The sequence below is a fragment of the Malus sylvestris genome, chromosome 9 (assembly GCF_916048215.2).
Source record: "Malus sylvestris chromosome 9, drMalSylv7.2, whole genome shotgun sequence".
Lineage (NCBI taxonomy): Eukaryota > Viridiplantae > Streptophyta > Magnoliopsida > Rosales > Rosaceae > Malus > Malus sylvestris.
Window position 1 is genome coordinate 5549925 of NC_062268.1, and position 23175 is coordinate 5573099.

The 23175-nt window shown below is 37.8% G+C and overlaps 3 protein-coding genes across 7 annotated transcripts; 2 read left to right on the forward strand and 1 right to left on the reverse strand.

Moving 5' to 3' along the window:
- The first annotated feature begins 1169 nt into the window (after nt 1-1169).
- Nucleotides 1170-10639, forward strand: LOC126583024 (histone acetyltransferase HAC1-like). 5 transcript variants are annotated; one of them, XM_050247322.1, is made up of 17 exons: nt 1170-1274; nt 1829-2051; nt 2157-2256; nt 2584-2776; nt 2868-3104; nt 3635-5103; nt 5192-5473; nt 5557-5835; nt 6405-6533; nt 6681-6881; nt 6984-7126; nt 7233-7536; nt 8047-8186; nt 8574-8652; nt 9060-9449; nt 9712-9938; nt 10075-10639. In XM_050247322.1, the coding sequence occupies exons 2-17, from the start codon at nt 1840-1842 to the stop codon at nt 10115-10117; spliced, it is 4428 nt and encodes a 1475-aa protein (XP_050103279.1). In that variant the 5' UTR covers nt 1170-1274; nt 1829-1839; the 3' UTR covers nt 10118-10639. The 5 variants fall into 5 exon arrangements, with proteins under 5 accessions (XP_050103279.1, XP_050103280.1, XP_050103282.1 ...); XM_050247323.1 differs by lacking the exon at nt 1170-1274 and adding an exon at nt 1284-1549; XM_050247325.1 differs by lacking the exon at nt 1170-1274 and having other exon boundaries at nt 1284-2051; nt 9060-9428.
- Nucleotides 10640-11596: 957 nt separating this feature from the next.
- Nucleotides 11597-17468, reverse strand: LOC126583026 (protein CROWDED NUCLEI 1-like). The gene is made up of 8 exons (XM_050247328.1): nt 16758-17468; nt 16335-16544; nt 15664-15917; nt 15233-15503; nt 15067-15150; nt 12811-14903; nt 12426-12591; nt 11597-12251 (listed from the first exon to the last, which is right to left on the reverse strand). Exons 1-8 carry the CDS (start codon nt 17016-17018, stop codon nt 11997-11999), a joined length of 3594 nt encoding a protein of 1197 aa, XP_050103285.1. The 5' UTR covers nt 17019-17468; the 3' UTR covers nt 11597-11996.
- Nucleotides 17469-21025: 3557 nt separating this feature from the next.
- On the forward strand, nt 21026-23121 carry LOC126583028 (transmembrane ascorbate ferrireductase 2-like). The gene is made up of 4 exons (XM_050247331.1): nt 21026-21314; nt 21804-21852; nt 22349-22548; nt 22633-23121. The coding sequence occupies exons 1-4, from the start codon at nt 21168-21170 to the stop codon at nt 22939-22941; spliced, it is 705 nt and encodes a 234-aa protein (XP_050103288.1). The 5' UTR covers nt 21026-21167; the 3' UTR covers nt 22942-23121.
- Nucleotides 23122-23175: the final 54 nt, after the last annotated feature.

Sequence of the window (23175 nt, forward strand, 5' to 3'; positions counted from 1 at the left end):
ATCTGGCCAGAACTTGTTTAGGGCCTCATCAACGTTTACAGGAGTTGGATTGGTTTCATGCAACTGGGTGGTTGAAGGATTTTTTTTTTTTTTTTTTTTGTATCTTTTATATTTTTGTTGACTACAAAATTTCTATGATCTATTTTAATTTTAACTTTATATAATCATGAAGTCATATGGCAAAGGGTTGGGCCGTGCTTAGGTCGGGAAACTAAGGCCATCTCCAACCGATCCGGTCAAAGGGTTATAGGGTTAAAAATAGCTAAGAATGGCACGAAAATCGTTTCCAACCAAGAGCTTGTGGGTCCCACCGAGCCCAAACCCCCAAATCAGGCTAGCAGGTTGGCCATTTCCAGCCAGCCAGCCCTCTAACTTAGCCCTTCAGTGCCAAAATGTCAAGCTTGACATTTTGCCAGCCCTCTAGCTCCAGAATGTCAAGCTTGACATTTTGTCAGCCCTCTAGCTCAGCCTATTTGAATGCCAACGGCTACTTGGCATCAGCAGGATGCCAGCTTTCAATGGCTAGCTAACGTCATGTTGCCGTCAAGTTACCGTTGGAATTTGATTTTTTTTTTTTTGGACAAATTTTAATTTTTTTTAATGTTGTAGGAATGGTGTAGGTATTTATAGGGAAAAAATTAGAATTTTTTTTTTACAATTTAATGCTTGGGGATCAAGCTAATAAAACTTTGTCTTTGTTTCTTGCGTGGCGCATCTAGACGGACGGAGGTAAAAAAGGAAATTAGGTAATACTGTTACACTTATCACCATTCTTTTGTTATGAGAAGAAAAATCTAGGTTTTTCGCAGCAGGAGCCATACATTATCTGCTTAGTATGCATCTTTGATCTCTTACTCGCGTGGCACATCTAGAAGAACGGAGGTAAAAAAAAAAAAAAAGAAACTGGATAAGACTGTTACACATATCACCATTCTTCTATCCTGAGAAGTAAAATCTTGGTTTTTAGCCGTCAAAGCAGGACGTTATCTGCTTAGTATACATTTTTTATCTCTTTATTTACGCGGTGCATCCAGACAAGGTCTGAGGTGAAAAAAGTGGCGTGCAAGGGTAATTTGGTAATACAGACACCATTCTCCTCCTGTGTGGAGTAAAATCTAGGGTTTTGTTTTTTAGACAGTATATAAGTTTTTAGACCGACTGCTCCTGCTACTTCTAATATTCATTAAAAAAGCTTCAGTGGGCCACCACCGATGGTAACGTCGAGGACGCAAACTTCAGCTTCAAGCCAATAAAGAAAAAAATGAAAAGACCAGGTCTTTTTTCCTTAAACCCTAATCCCTCTTTTGTCCAATTAGGGTTTTTAGACTGACTTCGTTGTTGATTGCAATTCGGCTGTGGCCGGCGGCGTTAAATCCCAATTCTTGCTTCTGACTCGCCGTTGATTGCAATTTTGTTGCGTAATTGACAATTTTTTAATTTTTTTTAGAAATTTAATTCAATGGTTTTTTTAAGTGGGATAATTTGAGCGGCCAATTGCTGAATTTTGGATTTGGGATTTGGGGGATTAGGGTTATTAGCTCTCGGCGAGGTAAAGATTTGTAATTTATTGGAACAATGCGGGGTTTGATAATTGTGCTCGGAAATTGGGGATTTGAGCGAATTGATGAATTTGATTTTCTTTTGATTTTGAAATTTAATTTAGATTAATTTGATGGTTTCACGTGGATAATCGTGATTTAAACGTGGTAATTGGTAAATATTATTAAACAGCAGCTGCATTGTTATCGAGATTATCAGTGTTCATGCAAACTCAAACATTCTGTTTATAATTTGGTACCTTTGATACTAAATGTTTGGTAATTTACAGTTTCAGCATGAATGAAGTCTTATAAAATCAGCAAGATGGATGTACAGAGATACAATTCAGGGCAAACCCTTGGCCATATATCTAACTACCCGGAGCTGAATCCTTTTTCACCAGGAGGGGATGGTTTACGTCGTCAAGCATTAAAATGCCCAGTAGGCTACTTGAGGGATTGGCGCAAAGGTCCTAAAGTTATCCGCTTTCGTAATTTTGTTAGGAAACTACTGTAAGTCTCTTTAGTTTGCATTTCAACTTGAGCATGTATTAAACTACGCTTGCGTAGTCTTAAGCATTGCTTTTATTCGTTCTGATGTTTGAATTTCTTCCACAGTAATGACTACTTAATACGTACCAATTATGGGTTCGGAGAGCTGGTATCTGATTATGCGGCTGTCGTGGAGAACCAGCTATTTATGGAGGCTACTTCTGAGGTCTGCATTCATAATAAATTCAATATTTAGCTTGATAAGTTTGGTGTTTTATCTATATGTTTTTGCTACTAAATGGGAAACACTTGACAGCCAATCATGGCCGTGCTATTGGAAATACCTTTTGTATTTTGAGGCTTAATTATTAGTCTTTGTAACATGTTTTTGAGTAACTTGGTGACCTCATCAACTAGCTTCAAATTCTTTAAAGGAAAAAAAACTTGTTACTTAAATCTTGTAGGATATATTCCTCTTATATCTTGTCTGGTTGAAACTTTATGAATGCATGTGTTAAAATATCCTGAACTTTTAAATTTGGATATGTTCTAGGAGGAGTATGTGAATGTGGAAACATTATCTCTTCGGCTGCAAAGATTACTCAACCTATATGATCCAAACTCTAGTCAACCAGCAGGTTCTGCAGAAACACCTTCTAATTGCTTGGGTGGTGCTATTAGATCTGACTCCATTTGTAATAATGCATTCATAGCTAACAATGCTGATGATGTTAACCTCACAAAAGGTGAGCCATTTGAACCTTCCATCATAAACATAATTAACCATTGGTTAATTTAGCCATATTTATCTCGTGGCATAATCAATTTCTCTTGTAGGGCTCCCTTTTAATGGTGATAAGCAGGGAGATACTAAAAGATTCACTACTTCCAATGAGTTGGACATGCCTTACTCGTTAGGCCTAAGGCAGGCTTCTTCTGATACTGTTCTTCCTCTTGAGGACGCTTCAACATCATTCGCTGCATATTCCAATGCCAATCAAGAGATTCGGAATTACATTTCTGACATATCATCTGATTGTCAGGTTCAACAGCAACATCTTGGCCATGGTATGGGTTTGTTTTAGGTCCCCAAATCATCGATCGTTTCTTGGTATTAAATTACTTTCTAGTTTCTGCTATTCCTGGGGAGGTAATTTTTTATTACATATTTAGCTACAGACTACAATCTATTATCTAAATGACATACTCTTTTCATATTCTCGAAAGCTTGAATCAGATGTCTTGGTTCTCACTGGACTGCTGTAGAAGTAGCATTGTTGTGTTATTATTATGAAACAACGTAGTTAGATCCAAGGCCATATTGCTCATACTCCTCGTGTTCTCCCATTTTACATTTGATAAATGTTCACTGATCCAATATGTTCTCAAGCAGACTATTTGCAATCTGGTATCAATAGGCGTGCAATTAATTAGAGTTGTAAATTATGTTATTAGAGAATCTATATTTCCAGAAGTAATAATTTTGTATAGGAAAAGTGGGAAACATACTTGAGTTTAACAAGTCCATCCACTCATACATCTTCACTAAACCCTTTATGCTGTTTGTCTGTTTCTAACAAGGGTTTTTTTTTCTTCTGGTGGAGTTGGATGCTCTAAATTCGAAGGTCGTTTGGGGAGTAACCAGAATGCTCAATCGTTGGTTTGTCCATCTACGGAGGGAAACTTTTCAGTGTTTTCCTCCTCTAACTTGCTGATCCCTCAACATTTTCCAACGGATGTTCCTGAAGTCTCCAATATTCTTCCTGGCACAATCTGCAGCCAAGAGATCTCAACTCTTGAGGACATAGTGCAATCTTGTTCCCAGATGATAAAGTCTCAATGTAACCGGAAACAATCCCTTCATCCATTAATGTGGCCTCAGGTTCTTCCAGTACAGTCACAGGGTGCTCAACATTATGCTTCAGATGATCCCAGTGCAGGAAACATTGAAGATATGCCGCCTTCGTCAAAAAGGTTGAAGATGGGTAACATAAATGGAAATAATCATATATTGGTTCCTTCAATTGTTCAACATTGTGTTCCTGGAGGACTTTCATATCAACAGCAACAGTCTGAATCACCTATATCCCTTAATTCTGAGGATATAGTGCAGTCTTGTTCTCAGATGATAAGGTGTCAACATAACAAAAAACGATGCCCTCATCTATTGAAGCGGCCTCAGGTTCCTCCAGAACAGTCACATGGTGCTCAACAGTATGCTTCAGATGGACCCAGTTCAGGAAACATCAAAGATATGCCGCCTGCAGTTGTTCAAAATTGTGTTCCTGAAGGACTTTCGTATCTGCAGCAACAACCTAAATCTCCTGCATTTATTAGTTCTGAGAATATAGTGCAATCTTGCTCCCAGATGATAAAGTCTAAACATAACCGAAAACGGCCAGTTCATCCATATTTGCAGCCTCAGTTTCCTCCTGAACAATCACATGGTGCTCAACAGTATGCTTCAGATGGATCCAGTTCAGGAAATATTGAAGATATCCCGCCTTCGTCAAAAAAGTTGAAAATGGAGAACAAAAATGAAAATTACCATCTATTGGCCCCTTCAGTTGTTCAACCTTGTGCTCCTGAAGGGCTTTCATATCTGCAGCAACAATCTGAATCTCCTGTATCTATTAATTCTGAAGTAACGCACGTGGAGATGGAACCAGCAAATAATTCCATACAAGATTCCATGAGGATCAATGATGTTACAAAATCTGATTCTGACATTATCCTTAAACTGAACTCTGAGAGTGTGCCGATTCCTTCTGGGGAAATATTTTCTTGTCATCATATGGAGCAAATAGACCTTACTAGCAGTAGTGAGATTATTGACAATGTGAAAGAAGTTTCTGAAAGAATGGGGTCCAAGAGTTCCCATTTTTTCTCAGAAGGGCTTACAGAGGAAACAGTGAGGACTGACTTCACCCAGACAGATCCAAAACCAGACTCTGATTTGAAGGAAGTAATAAAGCCACAGAATCAAGAAACAAATAGTGTCTTTTTGACAGAACTATTAAAAGAAGAGCCAATCAAGGAACATTTATCGAATCTTGGGCTGAGCATTGATCAGGTAATAATTTTCCGTTCATCATTACTTTATTCTCCAAGAGTTTCAACTTTTTTCTAATTACTATTCTTATGCATGTTGTTTAAAACAGAGTATCTTGATGGAAGAACGAGAAAACAGTGAGAAAGTGTGTCAGTTGTGTGCGTCAGGAAAGCTTTTTTTTGCCCCTGCACCAGTGTTTTGCTCATGCTGTAATGCTCGTCTCAAGCGCGGTGTTAACTATTACTGCACACTGGATGAGCATAGTACACGATATTGTTTTTGTAACTCATGCTATAAGGGGTCTCGAAGAGGAAATATCTCATTTCATGGTATCTGTATTTCAAAGGCAACACTTGGTAGAAAGAAGAACGATGAGGAAACTGAAGAACCGGTAAATCAAGTCATACTGTCTTCTTATTTTCTGAGATTTTGAAAGTAATTATTCAATTCTGGAGGCTTTTTATGTGCTTGCAGTGGGTTCAATGTGATAAATGCAAGGGCTGGCAACATCAGATATGTGCTGTCTTGAATGATAATAGTGCTTTGGAAGGCAAAGTTGAGAACACATGTCTCAAATGCTTGTTAAAAGAAACAGAATATGGGGAGCTCAAGAACTTACCAAAGAGTTATATTTTCAGTGCAAAAGATCTGCCAACTACCATGCTTAGCGACCATATAGAACAAAGACTCTTTAGGCGCCTCATGCAAGAGAGAGAAGAGAGAGCAAAGGTCCAAGAAAAAGAGTTTTCTGAGGTAAGAAGCAAACTGATTGGGAATTTTACACGTTCAGCTTATCTGATTTATTTTTCATTTTATTGGAAATTTTATTTATTTTGAGATTTGAGCAATTTTGATCACTAGATAACACCTAGCGATAAGGAATAATCGATTTAATCATGGGCTACCTGATCTTTGTTTATTTTTTATCTTATAAAGTTGCTTGTTTTGGATAATCGTGTGTGTATCGATTTCATAAATGTTCGTAATATAAAGTTCTTTGAACCTGCTTGTTTCTTATGTTTTTTCTCAATGGGTTGTTAGGTCCTGGGAACAGAAGGTTCTGTTGTCTAAGTGGTTTGTTCTATTGAAAATGTAAAAAGAAAACTTTCCAATCTAATAAGAATAAATAAATACTCCACCTTTCAACAAAAAAAAAAAAACCTCCATCTACAAGTCACATGCCAATCAATTCAATCAGGGGCTGCTTCAGTGTACGTTAAGTTCCCATCTGAAAGTCCTTCTTTGATATTCGCTGAATGGATTTGTGGTATACAATCATTTCTGTCTGTTTATTTTTTATGATTTGTTTGATGGGTTGTTAGGCTCCAGGAGCAGAAGATCTTGTTGTGAGAGAAATTTTATCCGTTAAAAAAACATTAAAAGTGAAGCAGAAGTTTTTGGATCTCTTTCATGACGAGAATTACCCTGCTGAATTCCCATACAAATCAAAGGTGAGACAGTTTTTACAATCCATAGAGTTCTTTGTCGATTTATAGATTTCTCTTCTCTCTCCCGCTGAATCTCCTCTCCTATAATTGCTTGTTTGTTACAGTTACAAGAAAACCTAATCTCACATTTTGTTTTCTTTTTGCATCCAGGTTATTCTTTTGTTTCAGAAGATTGAAGGAGTAGATGTATGCCTTTTTGGAATGTATGTGCAGGAGTTCGGCTCAGAATGTAGTCACCCAAATAAGCGTTGTGTTTATATCTCATATCTGGATTCTATTAAGTACTTCAGGCCAGAGACAAAAACCGTGACTGGAGAAGCTCTTCGTACGTTTGTTTATCATGAAATATTGGTAGTCACCTCTTTTCCCTATCATTATTTAGGCCCATGTTATTGGTAGGTTAATTGACACATGATTACTTACATTTTTTATTTTTACTATTTTTGTCTTCAGATAGCTTACCTTGAGTTTTGTAAGAAACGAGGTTTTGTTACCTCCTATATATGGGCGTGTGCCCCTTTAAACGGTGAAGATTATATTTTACACTGCCATCCAGAATTGCAGAAAATGCCCAAGCCTGAGAAGCTGCGGCAATGGTCTCTCTCTCTCTCTCTCTCTCTCTCTCTCGTGTTCATCTTTTTGATGTGTGCATGCATTTCTGCAAATGTGCCTTCTCTGATTTTAACTAGTTCACTTGTGCAGGTATCATTCGTTGATAAAAAAGGCAGCTGATGAAAAAATTGTGGTCAGTCACACTAATTTATATGATCGTTTTTTTATCCCCAGTGGGGAATGTAACTCCAAGGTAACGGCAGCTCGTTTGCCATATTTTGATGGTGACTATTGGTCTGGTGCAACTGAGGAGGCGATCAGGAATATTGAACAAGAAAGAATGGCAGACACACAAAAGAAATCAAAGAAAACAATAACAAAGAGAACTTTAAAAGCCATGGGCCATACAGATCCTTCTGATGGCTCTACCAAGGATATTCTACTGATGCAAAGAGTAAATATACTAAACCTTTCCCTTCTAATTTTTCCTACTAAATTGGTGGCTTAAAAGCTGTCTTCTAATTATCTAACTCTTCAATTTGCATACTCTAGTGAAGCAACCTTGGTGGCTTAAAATATACCCTATCTAGTCAAATGAGACAAGTATTGGAATTCTGATAGATATGGGTAAAAACAGAGCACAAACTAATGCTTGATCAATATGATCGATTGCCTTCACTTTGATCTGGTACTACTCTAGGGAGTAACGAGGGCAATACTTTATCGAGATTCTGTGGTTTCCTGGGAAATATCTCAATTCCTTGATCACAATATCAATATTGGAGTGATTGAGTGAGTGTTTGCCTTAAATTTTACAATGGTAATAGTCAATAGGTCTTGGGAAAGAATAAAACATTTACACCAGTGTTGTCAATTGCGTTAATACAAATAATAGATTAACCCTCTTTTTCTCCCATTATATCTATTTACTCTTGATCTTATTTTGTTGTATCTTCCTTTTTAGATGGGGCAAAGCATTTTGCAGACTAAGGAGGACTTTATGATTGTCGACATGCAGTATGTTTGCACTCACTGTCATGAAGCAATATTATCTGGACAACGCTGGTCCTGTGGTCAGTGCAAAAATTTTCACCTCTGTGAAAGGTAACCAATCACTCTGAAGTCTCTCCTTCTCTTCAAACTTTTTATGCTGCCCCTTAATAAGAATATTCATGGTTCCTATCATTGAAATGCAGTATTATTCATCATTCTTAGTTACCTGATATCTTATTTCCAAACAAGGAGGGAGTGGATGAACAAAACAAAAAAAAAAAATCATTAGTTTGAGCTTGAGCAAAATTTCTTTTTATTTTTTATTTTTCTTATTTTAAGAAGTAAAATTCCATTTAGGTTGAATTGATTATCTTCTTTTTTTCTCTATCAATAACTCAATCTTCTCTTTGTGTGTGAAAATATTCACGGGACATTGTTCGTCTTTAATGCCTAGAATCTGTTGACCTTCTCTTTTCACTCTTATTGTATATGTTGTAGATGCCATGATGCTGAGCGCAAAAATTGTGGACAGGACATTCACATCTCAGCCAACATGGAACGACATGTGCTTTCTCAGGTGAATTTCAAACCTTATGAGCTGATATGATATTTCTGCCCTTCTAGCACTACATATCCGCATGCAGGATTAGCCTGCTCAGTAGATAACTAATCAAGTTGCAAAGGAAACATAATTGTACACCGTATAGATCTATCTGCTAAGGGAAGATATCAACAATCAGTAACTGTACTACACGTAAACCTTTTTTTGTTAATTCATGATAGGAGCTCATTTACAATAAAAGTTTATACCAGTCAATTAGTGTTAGCATCTACCAAGCTTAAAATAATTTGAACCAGCCTAGGTACTAGTTTTACCAAATGAAGTTGTAGTTCAAATAAATGCTCTCGTTAATGTTAGAGTGGCATATTTGTGCATATTACAATCAAATTTGATTAATTCGTATGACTTTTGCTCTTTTTCAGGTTGTGGTGGAGGATGTGCTTTCTGATACCAAGGATGATGATGTTATTTCGAACAACAATTTACTTGAAAATAGGCATACTTTCTTGAGCTTTTGTGAGAAAAAGCATTATCAGTTTGGCACACTTCGCCGGGCCAAGTATTCCTCAAAAATGATTCTGCATCATCTCCATAATGCTACTGTGCTAACTGCTGGGAACACATGCAGTATTTGCCATAAGGATGCTGTGGTTGATCAGAGATGGGTGTGTGAAATATGTCCAGAGTTTGATGTTTGTGCAACATGCTATCGAGAGAAAGGAAGCGCTTGTCACATTCATAAGCTGACTCAAAGTTCTCCCTCAGCTAACCGTGGGACAGAGAATCGAAAGGTGCCAAAAAAAGGATTTCTGGTATAGAAGTATTAAGTTTAAATATTTCATCATTCCTTCCTCTTTTCATGTAGTAGTAGTTTTCATCTTTTTTCATGATAATAATATTATTAACTACGATAAAGATAATATTCATCATTCCTTCCTCTTTGCAAAAAGTAATTTTAATTAGCTAAATGAAAAAGATGCAGTGTGCGTGTGTGTGCACGTGTTTTTGCAATGTTCAGTTTCTTTGTCCTGTCATTATGTTTGATTAGACTTATAGTGTAAATATGTCGTGCAGATGAGGGAACTGCTGGACGTTTTACAGCATGCAACAACATGTAACCCAAGCAAGATTCAACCTTGCTTTTACCCGAACTGCCTCCAGATGAAGAAGCTATTATACCATGCAGATAAGTGCACTGTTCGGGCTACTGGAGGTTGTCACTTCTGTAAGAAGGCATGGAGCGGATTGATTCTGCATTCGATGAACTGTAGAAAACTAAATTGTACCACACCACGTTGCATGTGAGTTATATTCTTTGCATTTAGCCACCACCCCCTTCCACACCAAAAAGGGGCTTGCTATTTTGTTCTTATAGCATGACCATAATTGCTCTAATTTTTCGCTCATTTATCGGATTGATTGGTGATGATTTTGAAGGGATCTGAAGAAGCATGCAGAAGAGCGTCGGTTGAAGAATTAGTCAGGTGGCAGTGAGCAGTGAAGGTTGCTAACAGTTGATAGTCTAAAATGTACAGGATAGGACAGGATTGTCAACACCGGCAGCCGAGTGTATAGAAAGTTGAGAAGCAGGATAACTTGCAGCATTAAGTATTGCAGGGCTCAACGATTTTGTCAAATAAAAACACAGTGAAATATCGGTCTGATACCGACCCCTTGTGTACAGACCTAGTAGCGTTCCTTCGGACGGCTTGTGATTCGAGGCGTTGGTGTGGTTCCAACACAATAGGCTTACAAAGGTATGCTTTTGGTAGCTGGTTAAGGCTCTCCCTGAACAGCGTAGCGTAGTTTTCTTGGACGTCGGTAGATGAACACATGTTTAGAACAGGTAAATCAGAATCCTCTAGTTTGAGGTAATCGCAATTTTTATGTCTTGTTCCCGTTCTTTGGGTTTCTGATACGATCTTCCGGTGACCCGACATTTATGTAATTTATGTAAATTCAATGTTTATTACTATTTACCAGAAAGAGCTTTGTTGTGTCATGTCTTGATTTCTTTTCATGTTTTGTAATTAATTTCATCTAAACTCGTTAACTTTATAGTTATGACAGCGTCATATATTACGAAAAATCTATTGTAGGGTATTAGTACATTTGATACATAATTTAAATGCTGGAATTTGTCCTTTGAAAAGGGAAATATTGAATGAATTGATTGTAAATTGATGTGTTCTCATATTTTTGGTACTCCACCTTCCAAATACTAGGCATTTTTATCTATGTTTTGACCACCAATTTAAGGCCCTTAACCTTTTTCTTTGCCAACTCAGGTTTATATGTTTTGCTCAAAACTCTTGTATAACTTGGGCGGGCGAGATATATATATATATTTCGGAAAGAGATTCTCTCCTAATCTCTCCCACCAAAGCTATCTAATCAAATGATCCAAACCTTTAAAATTTAATTCAACAGCTAAAGTTATAACTTTTAAAGAGATCCTCTGTTTTAGTCATTTGATCAAATTTCAAAGGCCCGGATTACTTGATTAAGTGGTTTTGATGGGAGAGATTAAGAAAGGATCTCTTTCCATATATTTCAATCGTCTAATATGATGTACCAACAAATATGATACATACACAATTTAATGGACTCGGTTTCGTGAGATAATGGTTCTGCGAGAATGACTCGAAAACAGTTTTTATGAACATAAAAAGGGCATAAATGTCGATTCAACAGAGACGTAACTGAAATACGATTTTTCATTAAACCGTTGAGCGTCAAAACATAAATGTTGGTTGTGACTAGAAGCTCCCGAACACATCACCGTGGGTCTAACCCGAGAATCGGGTAAGCCATCTCGGCAGCCTCCGCCATGTTATATAATCTGGGTCACTGAAATCATCTATCCTGTTAACTACTGTTGCAAAATGCCAAACATGAGAGAGAGAGAGAGAGAGAGAGAGAGAGAGAGAGAGAGAGAGAGAGAGAGAGAGAGCATGCATGCAGTTCAAACAATCACTACCAGAAGGAAATAAAGATTACAAACAATGTGGACGTGGAGGAGCTTTCAGTCCAGCAGTATAATATGCACTGCCTACTGCTGCTGCTTCTGCTTCTGCTTCTGCTGCTACAAGAGAATAAATCTAGCTTTGTCTTTAGGACAAAAAAAACAAAAATAATAAGAAACAGCTCCAATGTCTTCCTGGGTCCTAAACGATAAAGAGTAAAGAGGGCAAATAAACCCTAATCCCTCCCACTGAATTACTTCCATGGTTCTAACTACACTTTAATTGGTCATGCACAAATACTACCACATTATAAAAGCCAACAGCAAACCTAAAGTTGATGCAGTCAAGTTCCCGTCCTCCAAAATCCACGTGGCGGAAACAAGTCTAAACTCATTATGTTGTGAGGAAGGTCCAGAGCTTCTTTCCTATTGAGGCTTGACCAGGATGTTCAGATGATTCTTCTTCATCATCGTCATCATCTTCTTCAATGGGAGTAGCTTCCCGGGATTCACTCCTATACTCATCTCCTTCAACATACTCCTGACCCCCTGCTGTTGAACCATTCACCTCTTCACTCGCTACTGGATTTTCTTCCTGATTTTTCACTGCATCTGCATCACCATCTTGCGTGTTTGCAAGAGTCTCGCACTGAGCACAAAATAAAAAGAAACACCGCATTAGATAAGCAGTCATGATGCTTTTACTGACAAACCGTCTTCTGAAGAAGAGTGTCCATAAAACAAATACAAGGGTCGTGCATGTGCACACGTGCCATCTAGTGACATTCTAATGGGCCAGTGAAGAAACTCATCGAACACTCACCCGCACAAAGTGTGAGCTTCCACCATTCTCGCTAGCAACTCCCATTGAAGTAGCAGGAGCAGCTTTGGAGTAATGAATCACTGCCTCCGTCCCTATAGCTCCATCAACCTCCTCATTTTCTTTGACAAGGTCACGGGAGGCAGTTGCAGCAGCACCTCTGACTCCGCTGAGCAAATAATGAGAAAAATAAAAACTTGGTTGCATGGCAACGACCACCAGATTTTCGTTAAGCTAGAAAATGACTTTTACATCTATTATCCAATACACAAAACTCTAGAACCATGCAGCAAATAACAATTCTATTCAAGAAACTACAGCAGATTGCTATGTTTTTTACATGGTACTACACTACATATACTCAAGATATAACAATTTAAAGACTTACGTTTTCGGTCGCCGGAGATTGTACCGACTTTCCCCTGGAACTTGTTCAGCTGGAAGAACTCTTTCTCGCTTCTTCTTGCGCTGGGAACCCATGACAATGTCAGAAAGTCTTTCACTATCACCACCATCACTCAGAGCAATCTGAGATGTCTCAGCGCGGCCGCGCTTCCGTCCATTTCTTGTTGTTCTTTTGTCAGCAAGACTGGAACCACCAAGGCTTTCACTTTGCATGTCGACGGAATCCTCCGCAGTACCGTTTGCATATTCACTGTCAGCCTCCCCAAGTATAGCCTTAGCATCTTTGACAACTGCTTTCTTAGTGCGAGCTCTGGTTACTGCAGGCCTGCGACTCCTACTTGGCTTTCGACGACTACCCTTCAAATCAGAAGGCTGAGAATCTTCTGGGACATCAGGTGGTGCCTCACTGTTCATGTTGCTATGCTCATCATGTGAAGGATATTGAACAACTTCGACCTCTCTGATGCTGTTGTCAGATTGAATCCTCTGGACATCAAAAGAATCACTTGCAACTCCTAAAGAGATCTCAGCCTCGTTTTCAGTGCCATGCACTCTTTCGGATGGCTCTTCATTTTGCTCACCCGGAAATGATGCCTCGTTTGGAGAATTTTGAGGAGCACCAAACTCAATCTTTTTCCCTGGGGAGAGACTAAAAATCTTTGTGGTGCATTTACGAAGCCAAGATATAGTTCCACCAGAAACTGGAGACCTTGGTTCAGCAGCAGGAGACATCTCATTTTTTTGCCTCTTAGAAGCAGCCAGATTTTCATTGAGACCTCCCTTCAAATAGTCATCACTCAATCTCGGCTGGGGAATGACCTCTGCATTTTCAATTTCAGCTAAAGGTCGTAGCTGCACAAACTCCAAGATCATTTCACCACAATTTGTGCAACTCTTGAGTTTCTCAATAAATGAAATAAAGGATTCTCTCTCCTTAATAAACTGCTCACGCTGATCTCTGAGTTTCCGGCTAAGGCCAAGAAGTCCATCAATGTCTTTTCTTATCTCAACTTGTTGCCTTTCAAGATGTTCCTTATTTGCATCAGCTTCTTGTCTTTCCTTTTCTATTTTAAGCCTTTCAACTTTGATTTCTTCCATTTCCCTTCTAGCTACCTCTCTCAAGTAATTAACATTGTCTAGTTCTCTTTCTTGTTCTTCTGCAAAAGATTTTTCTCTTTCACGCAAGGGTTTTTCCATATCCTCCAGCCGATTCTGCATATCAGTTTCAAGCTCCCTTTTCCGTGTCTCAAATTCATGAAGCATTTGGCTTCTCTCACTTTGAGCTTTCTCAGCTAATTCTGACTTCTCATGTTCCATATGGGCTGCAAATGACTCCCTGGCCAGCTTAAGATCCCCCTGCTCCATTTCTATAAAGTGTTGTGCCGCCACCCTTTCATTTTTCAACCTTTCTTCTTCAGCATGTTTCCATTTTTCTATTTCTTCCTTCTGTTCACCCACATTCTTTAGTTCTTTCTCAATCTCAACTCTTTTGTCATCCAGTTCCTCCCACTCTCTCTCAAAAAGCTCCTTTTGCTGCTTCAAGTCTTCAGCTTCCTTCAGGAGCAGTTCTTTCTGTTGCCTGTACTTGTCAATTTCCTGTTTTAATTCTGACTGCAAGCGGAGATAATCTGACCTTTCTTCTTCAGTTACTTTGAGCAGATCCCTCTGCTCACTAATCTTCTGCAGCTGTTCCTCATTATCAGCCCTGATCTTCTCAACTTCAGCCAGGAGCCTAACCAAATCCTCTTTATCATTAACTAGTTGCTTCTTCTCGCTTTCCAAGTTCTTCTCCTCAGACTTAACAGACTTCTCCTTTTCCTTCAGGGATTTCACTTTTGTTTCAAAGTCATTCTCTTTCTCCCTGAGTTTTTCAGCTTTCTTTTCCAGAGCCTGCTCCCGTTTTGCAATTTTCTCCTCCAAGTGATTGATTTCAGATTCCTTTTTCTCCACATCAACTGCCCTGTTTCTCAATTCATCATCCAAGGATTTTCTCCTTTCATCAATTTCCAACTCAAATTCACATTTCTTTGCATCCAGCATGGCATTGTGTTCATCAATAAGCTTTTGGATCTCAACCTGGCAAAAGAAAAGAGTTGGGGACCATTAGAATAATGATTTCACTCTCATATTTATCCATTTTTAACCTAAAAAAGTTTCAGCTTTTAGTTGTAAGTCAACTTTAATGCCATAGAAAAAACAGAGCATCATCACATAAGGTTTAAGTAGTTATTGGCCTTACTTTTTCTTTAGCATTGAGATTTTCTTCCCATACAAGTAACTCCTTCTCCTTCATCTCGAGGTTCATTCTCAGACCATCATATTCCTGCATATAATAGAAACTTACTTAAACAAATCAATTATGACATTCAAAAACGCTCACACATAAATACATAAAATATTCTTGCCTTCTCCTTCAGAGTTAGATTTGCTAGCCTGTTGCTTATATCATCTTCTTTCCTTTTCAATGTCTCATTAGTTGCATCGATCTTCCTCTGAGCATCTTCCAGATCCTTCTCTTTCTGCTTAAAACTCTTGTCAATTTCATTTGCCCTCTCCTCTCTTTGGTTGAGAATTCTTTGGCCCTTGGCTAGCCTCTCTTCTCCCTCTTGCAATTTCCTTTCCCATTCTAGCAAGTCCTCCCTCCGCTTGGACAAAGAAGTCTCATGTGCTTCCTGTCTGAGAAGAGACAAACTAGATAAATTAAGACAAGAAATAACCTTGATATTGAGAAGTGGTCAACACTGCTTTAATAAAAATCATAAAGAAAGAAAAAAAAAATTATTGTGATAGATTATAGAAAACACCAGAAAGAAAAGTTCAAGAGCCTTGATCTTACTCTGAACAAAAGGATAACCGATCTCTTCGAATTGCACTTTCTCGAGACTCTAAGTCTTTCAATTTCCTCTCAATTTCTGAACTTTTTCGGTTCACTTCAGCAAGCTTGGCATCAGCAGCACGCATCTTTGCCTCTAGCTCCAATGATTTCTCTTCTACACTAGCAACCAAAGCATTTGCCTCGGCCAACTTTGATTCAGCAGTAAACTTAATTTCTGCATTTTCCGAACGAATCTCATGTAGAGCCTTCTCTAGCTGCAAAGTTAATGTACCAGATATTAGAAAATCAACCACAATCAGTTAACTTTCTAGATGAGAGCATGGACTTCCAATAATAACCGTCGATTCTGAAGTTTAAAGTTTAGCCCACTCAAAAACAGAAAAGGCTGGTTTTCATTTCATATAAAGTAAAAACACATGTATTTACTAAGAAACAAAATGACAAATACGTTGTATGGTGAGCATTCCTTAGTCAATTGAAAGATCTTAAGGGAAAGAAAAAATTAACAACGATTGTATATACCAAGATCAAATGGATGTTTTCATAGCCCTCCAAGGCTTTCTACAAACTGATAATTCGCCTATTTAGCTGCTAGAGACAGAGAATTAAAATACCTATAAATAATGTAATTGTAGAAGAGTCAAAAACAAGATTAGGAAGATAAATCTTACATCATGCACACATTGTTTCTCAACCCCCAAGGCCTTCCTCAGATTCTCCTCTCGCTTTTCGATTTCTGTCATTGCAATCAAATGGGCTGATTGTTCTCTTCTGACGGCCTCTTTTGCTTCGTTTAATGACTGCCTGACTTCTTCATACTTAGAAGTCCACTCCTTCTTCTCAATCAAGAGCAGACCCATATTGTACTGGTATTCGAAAAGCTGTTCAATAAAAAACAATCATTCATAAGAAAAGCATGCATCAAACAATTGGTAATAGTAAATTCCATGCTTAAAAAATGAATCATGTGCTAAATTATAATGGCACATCTAAAAAAGACGAATGAAAAACCCGAAATTTACAGGAAAAAACTGAAAATTTGAAACTAGTAGAGCAAACAAAGCATCACAAGATTCAACAAGCACTCGACCAACCTCATTTTCGAGCTCCGAAACCCTGTGAGCCAAGACTTCGCGGTCAGTGGCTGCGCCACCGGATTCCACTAACATCTTCCCCACATTCTCAAGCATGGAACCCGAAACTGGCGTCGCGGGTTCAAACAAGTTAACACCTTTGCCCTTCGCAACGATCCCATCCCCGGAGTTAGAGTTCGGAGCACCGGACCCGGTTCCGGTCTTCTCCGCCCCGGTTCTGGGCGTTCGAGACCAACCCGACCACCGTTGCGGCGTAAACATCAAGAAACTCTCTATAACAATCCCAGAACGATTACAGATTGCAACTTCAACTTCATAAGCGCATGCACGCCGAAGCCAATTCAACGATTAGGGAAAAAAACCCTAAATTTCAGAAACAGAATTCCCGCCGGAGAAAAACCCTAATTTGAGAAACGAAGTAGCGTTCAGGAGTGAAACCCCAAGCCAGGACCCGATCAGAATTCCAAAATTCCGGCGAATTGAAGTTTCGAAATTCGGATGAAAATTGAGAATTCTTGCTTCAGTAACACTCTCTCTCTGGTTTCCGTCTCTTAACAAGAAGCCCTAGTCCGGACGTGAACGGAGTTCCTAAATTCCGGCGAATAGGAGATTTCAAGTCCGGAAACCTCCTCAGTATCTCTCTCTCTCTCTCTTGTTTCTCTCTCTTCTCAGCCACCTTTGTGTGCTGTGTGCTGGTGTGCGGATTACTCACGTTCCTTCTTTTTTTATTTCTGGGCCAGCGCGGAATTTCATGTTGAAACTACCAATTTGCCCTTCGTTTTCATATAGTTGAACCGATAGTAGTAGGGTAGTTTCGGAATTCGAACCGGCTGGCTTTATGGAAAGCAACGTGGGTGGCTCGATTGTCTTGTATGTAAAGACGAAGTTGCCCATGGTTGGAAATGCCCGTTTGGACTGGCAAAATGCGTAAATTGGGGGAGAGGTAGGGGCATTTTGATAAACCGGGCATGTTCTCGTGTTTTCCAAAGAATATACCCGTGACAGTGTACCGAAATGCCACGGTGTACGGGAGCTGTTAAGTTGGGAAAAAAAGGGGATTAGGCCTTGAAGATAAGCGTCTCTTTGTCGCATGTGGCTTCTTCTTCATCATTGCCCACTTTCTTTTTCTGTTAAAAGTTTTTCAAAATATTTTATCTGAGCATTTTTTTTATACAAACGATATTAAGATGGTGAAATTTGAATTCAAATATGTCAAATGCGATATAAGACGTTATTAATTATTTGAGCTGATCGGTCTTTTATATTTGGTTTCAAGATGCTAAAACAATTGGTATGGTCTAGTTTGTTTCACTTTGAACCACAAACCGAAACCCAAATTGAATAATTAATATGTATGGTTTGGTTTCAATTTGACCAATAAGTTCTATTCAATTTGGACTTGAACTCATTTAAATTTTGTTTGTTGAATTTGTGACATGAGAAACTCAAGCCTAATACTCAACTCATATATTAATTCATCAATGAACTCAAATAGAAACCCCCCAAAAATGCAATTACGAGAGCCTGAGGAACGATGTTGTGATTTTCACTCTATTTTATTTTTTTTACACTCTTTGATTAGTTAATAATTTTTTAGAGTACTTGTGGAATAAAATGGGGTGTGGAATTGTCATCCTATATAGATTATATAAAAACTATTAATAAATTGAAAGAGTGTGTGAAGCAAAATGTGATGAGTGAAAATAACCGTTCCAGAAAAATCAGTTGTACATCAAAACTATAGATTGACATGATATATGTGTTACAATATAACATCTACAGACTTATTTGAGAATGTTTTGTAAGGTCCAAATTCCCTTTAAAAATAAGGTGTTTCCAAACCTTCGTTTACGGAAAAATTTAAAGTGTTTATGATTTACACATTGACTGAGGAAACAATTTTAAGTACTTAAAAAAAAAACACATACATTCCAAGCGAATTTAGTAACATCAAAATCCTACCGTTAAACACAAAATATTCACCTTTTTACATCCAACACTTTTACATGAACAGCAAACCTGCCCCGGGAAAGAACGAAAAACCAAAAAGAATCCAGCATTGGTCTGAGAAATGGTGTCATCAACACTCCCCCTTTTAGTTTCTTGGCCAACTGGGTTGTTATTTTTATTCTTTTTTGGAATTTTGTAGTATTTTGGAAGTGGGGTTTTGTTTGTTTTCCAATAGAAGTTGTGATGCTTTTGCTTTTGGAAAAAGCAGGGTGCTTTACTTAGCATTATAATCTGTGAGTTTATGTAAAATGCGGACTGTTTAATAAGTTGGCGTGTCAGATCAACAGTATATTCATGGCTCACTCTAGAATTCTGGTAGTTTGAATTTCCAACAACACGAATGCTAGGGAAAAGAAAAATTAGAAAGAAGGTTGATGGCTGGTATAATCTTGACGAATTTTCGCTGCATTACGGAGTATTCAATTTGAGCTTAAGTTAGCTGTAATCATAACGAAGTTACATCCTTTCATTACTATTTCGTTGTTTTGCTTAATGTATGTGATACTTCGGATGAAAATGATGTTAGAGCTTCGCCAGGTGATATTAAGGAATTGACTTATGTTAACATTGGCGGAGCCAGTTAAGGCCTAAGGCCTAGGAGGGTCTTATGACCCTTCTCACAATTTGGAAATTATGTATTTATATGTGATATTGATGTTGCTTGGCTGCTGTATTTATGGTTGAACCTCCTCACAAATACAATTTGCTCATAATTGAGGGTTCAACACTTAATTTCATAATTTCTTTCTTTGCCACTTAATCAAATAAACAATATATAACTTCATGTCCTCATACTCATATCAACTACTTTTATTCGAATTCGTATCAAGATGCATAGGCTTGATTGTTTTTCATCATTGTTGTAAAGCGTCACCTGCTGTAATATAATTAATTAAATCATAATGATATCAAGGTTGTAAACTAAGAGTATATTTTAAGTTGATGCTTATGATCATTTCTTAAGTAATTTTTATATTTAAACTCAAATTTATCATAATTATATAGCTACTTAAAATTGACCCTCCTTAACAAAATTTCCGCCATTGTTTGTTTGCAAGTATGTATGTTTTGAACCTCTTTGTGATGGTTATGCAGACATTTGGCTGTTCGCTAAGGCATTGCGATGGTGGAGGCCGTAGATCAAGTCGAGGTGGCCGAAGGAGTGGTGGTTACTACGGTAGTGGATAGAGCGATTAACGGCTAGTTAAAGACCATTAAACAATAATATTTAGAGGGAAGCCACAAGACCGTAGCCCAAATAGCAATTGACGGCAAGAGAGAGGAGCTTGCTCAAAGAGGATTGGTCCCCAACTGCATGACAAACTCAAACAAGCCAAACAATTACTATGACTTAAGAAAGAACATGCAAGTGACATTTTACCATAGTGGTGGAAATGTGTTGAGCTCTTGCATGATGACATGAATTCAAATCTCGTCGATGATTAATCTAACATCTAATCTAACAAAATCTATCATTTGACAAAAAAAAAAAAAAACTAATTAAAATGACTTGAAAACTTTGAGTTTTAACGATAAGAACAAAATAAAGAGTAAAATGAATAGTATCATGATTGACTTTTTAGTGTAAAATTATGGTTTTTCGTTAAAATGAACAGTATCGAGAGCTTTTCATTAAAATTCCCAACAAAAAGAAGAAGAAGAAGATAATGATTTTTTTGTTGAATCTAGGGTTATTTACATATTTGACAGGCAATCAAGTCGCCTTACAACCAGCTTCTCTAATTCTTACCCGAACAATATCACGTTTGCCATTTATTTTCGTCTTAGATTTTAATTGATAGCCATACTTATACGATGTTAACAATTATGTAATTGAATATAAACAACATTAAAAATAAGAATGATGTTAACAATTGTTGTTGTATTGAGTGGTCGGACATAATATGCCTTGAGAAGGTCTGTCTCAAGATTCCGGTTGAAGAGACTCAACAACCCAAGATTTCGGTTAAAAATACTCAATAAATTGAAATACAGATAGCAACAAGTAATGCTATTCATACCATGTTTTTGTACTATATTTTCATACAACCTTAGGTGGTATTTGATGTGGACAGCCACATCATTTGAATTAATCAGATTTTTTAATTTAATTTATTATTTAATAAACTAATAATTAAGAAAAATAAGTTAATCAACGTACCAAAAAACAAACAAAGAAGAATGGTCCTACGTGGACTTGCTGACGTGTCGCATCTCAGTCGAAGAAGCCTGAAAATATTTCAACCGCCGCCACCTCCCCCGTCCCAATTGTTAAAGAAAGAAACAGTCAGCGCCAAAAATCGAAACCCCCAAATTGAACACCCCCCTTTTTTTTTCTGTTAGAACCCTAATTTTTCCATCTCTGAGATTTCAAAGCTAAAGGAAGAAGAAGGAGAAGAAATGGCGGCGGTTCCGGTCGTCCGCTTCCCGATCTTGAGGGCGGTGAGAGTGATAGGAGTGATAGTGGCGGCTCTGGTGCTCACCTGGACCGTTCATTTCCGCGGCGGATTGGCTCTCATCTCCGATAACAAAGATCTTATTTTCAACGTACGTCTCTGCCGAAATCCTCCTTTTCTCTCACTTTCTTCTCCTTAAAAGTTTCAATCTTGATTTTTCATAATTTTTTGTATAATATTAATATCTATTGGGAAATTAATTTCGAATTTTCTTTAAAGGTTGATGGGTTTGCTTAGTCGACTTGTTCTCGGTACTGGGTTTATCATGTTATTTGTTTTAGAGCTTAATTGTTGTCAATTTTATGTTTCTCTTCTTTGCTTGTATCTTAAGCTTGTTCCTTGTGGATCCCCGCTGCACTCAGGTTCGAATCCCCATTCCCGTAGTTTAGATTAGATTAGATTAGATTATCGTCCCGATCAATTTGTAGTCCAGTATTATCTTGAACTGGAAATGATGCTTCTTTGGTCAATTTTCCTGGTTGTTTGATCTAGGTGAAATTTCTCTTTTGTACATTAGTATTTGGTGCTTTAAGCATTTTTAGGTATGGTAAATCTTATATGGTTGTTGTGTTGCTTGTAGGTTCATCCAGTATTGATGGTGATTGGGCTGATACTGTTAAATGGAGAAGGTAAATTTTCTGTTCTATGGGAACTTGGCCCCGTATCTAGTTACCGATTTCTCAATGGTGCCTCTTTCCCTGTAATCTAGGCTTAAAGTTATTGTGATTGCCTTGGATGATTATGCACTAGTACAATGAGTTTCCTAGAAGCATGCTAAGGATGATAATGATGAGTTTGAAGCGTTTGTGGAGGTCCATATGGTTCCTAAGTGAGAAATTGATTCACTTACAAGAGTTTCGCTAACTATAATCGTATGTTATAAATGGTCTTGCTGGATTTTAGATGTACTCAGATACTTTTCTTTTTTCCTCCTTTGCCAAGAGTTATGTCTTATCTTATGTGAGAGCTAAGTAGATTTTTTTGTTCTTGTGCTTCACTTACTGGTACTTTTGTTTTGTTTGCTTCTAAAATGTGAATTAATTATATAGGGAAGTTATTGACTAGCGGTATGTTAACGAAAATTATTTTGAATTTGAACAATCCTGTGTTTCTGCAATGATGCAGCCATGCTAGCATACAAGACAGTTTCAGGACCAAAAAACTCGAAAAAGTTAGTTCATCTTATGCTACAATTCCTTGCCTTTTGCTTAAGCATCATCGGTGTATGGGCTGCTTTGAAGTTCCATAACGATAAGGGCATTGACAACTTCTACAGCCTACATTCGTGGCTGGGTCTAGCTTGCCTATTCCTCTTCACCCTCCAGGTACCTTTATAGTTACTATTTTTCTTCACCCGAGAAGATAGCTTGTGCAACTGCTTTTATTCATCGTCATTTTCTTTTTCACAGTGGGCTGCTGGATTTGTAACGTATTGGTTCCCGGGAGGCTCAAAACACAGCAGAGCTAACTTGCTGCCATGGCATGTATTTTTCGGTGTTTATACTTACGCCCTTGCAGTTGTTACTGTAACTACTGGTATATTAGAAAAAGTCACCTTCCTTCAAACCAACCAAGTTATATCACGCTATTCGACGGAGGCCTTGCTCGTAAACTCTCTCGGAATATTGGTCGTTGTTCTGGGAGGTTTTGTTATTCTTGCCGTTATTACTCCGATGAATAATAATAAAGGTGATGTTCTCAGAGGATCAAAAGAGTAAGCACAAGCTGCAAAACTGTGCTTACTTAAGTTCACAAAGAAGGCAAAGGTTTACCCAAAATATGGATTATACAAGATTTTGTTATTGTAAAAAGATGGTTGTATGATTAAAGTAACAAATCCCTTTTGTTTGTTCCTTTCGGATGATTGTATTTTCAATGGCATGATGTTATCCTTTCAATACCGTTATTATCACTCCAAAAACCTCATAAAAACGCGAGAAATTTAATACATA

What these genes read in the sequence shown, in the direction of transcription:
- LOC126583024 (XM_050247322.1), top strand. Translation starts at nt 1,840, where the DNA reads ATGAAGTCTTATAAAATCAGCAAGATGGATGTACAGAGATACAATTCA. An exon ending in AATTTTCACCTCTGTGAAAG is followed by an intron (nt 8,187 to 8,573) that starts GTAACCAATCAC and finishes TATATGTTGTAG; the next exon opens with ATGCCATGATGCTGAGCGCA. An exon ending in TGTACCACACCACGTTGCAT is followed by an intron (nt 9,939 to 10,074) that starts GTGAGTTATATT and finishes ATGATTTTGAAG; the next exon opens with GGATCTGAAGAAGCATGCAG.
- LOC126583026 (XM_050247328.1), bottom strand. Translation starts at nt 17,018, where the DNA reads ATGTTTACGCCGCAACGGTGGTCGGGTTGGTCTCGAACGCCCAGAACC. An exon ending in TTTCGGAGCTCGAAAATGAG is followed by an intron (nt 16,545 to 16,757) that starts GTTGGTCGAGTG and finishes TTTATTGAACAG; the next exon opens with CTTTTCGAATACCAGTACAA. An exon ending in AATCTCCGGCGACCGAAAAC is followed by an intron (nt 12,592 to 12,810) that starts GTAAGTCTTTAA and finishes TTATTTGCTCAG; the next exon opens with CGGAGTCAGAGGTGCTGCTG.
- LOC126583028 (XM_050247331.1), top strand. Translation starts at nt 21,168, where the DNA reads ATGGCGGCGGTTCCGGTCGTCCGCTTCCCGATCTTGAGGGCGGTGAGA. An exon ending in ACAAAGATCTTATTTTCAAC is followed by an intron (nt 21,315 to 21,803) that starts GTACGTCTCTGC and finishes TGTTGCTTGTAG; the next exon opens with GTTCATCCAGTATTGATGGT. An exon ending in TATTCCTCTTCACCCTCCAG is followed by an intron (nt 22,549 to 22,632) that starts GTACCTTTATAG and finishes TCTTTTTCACAG; the next exon opens with TGGGCTGCTGGATTTGTAAC.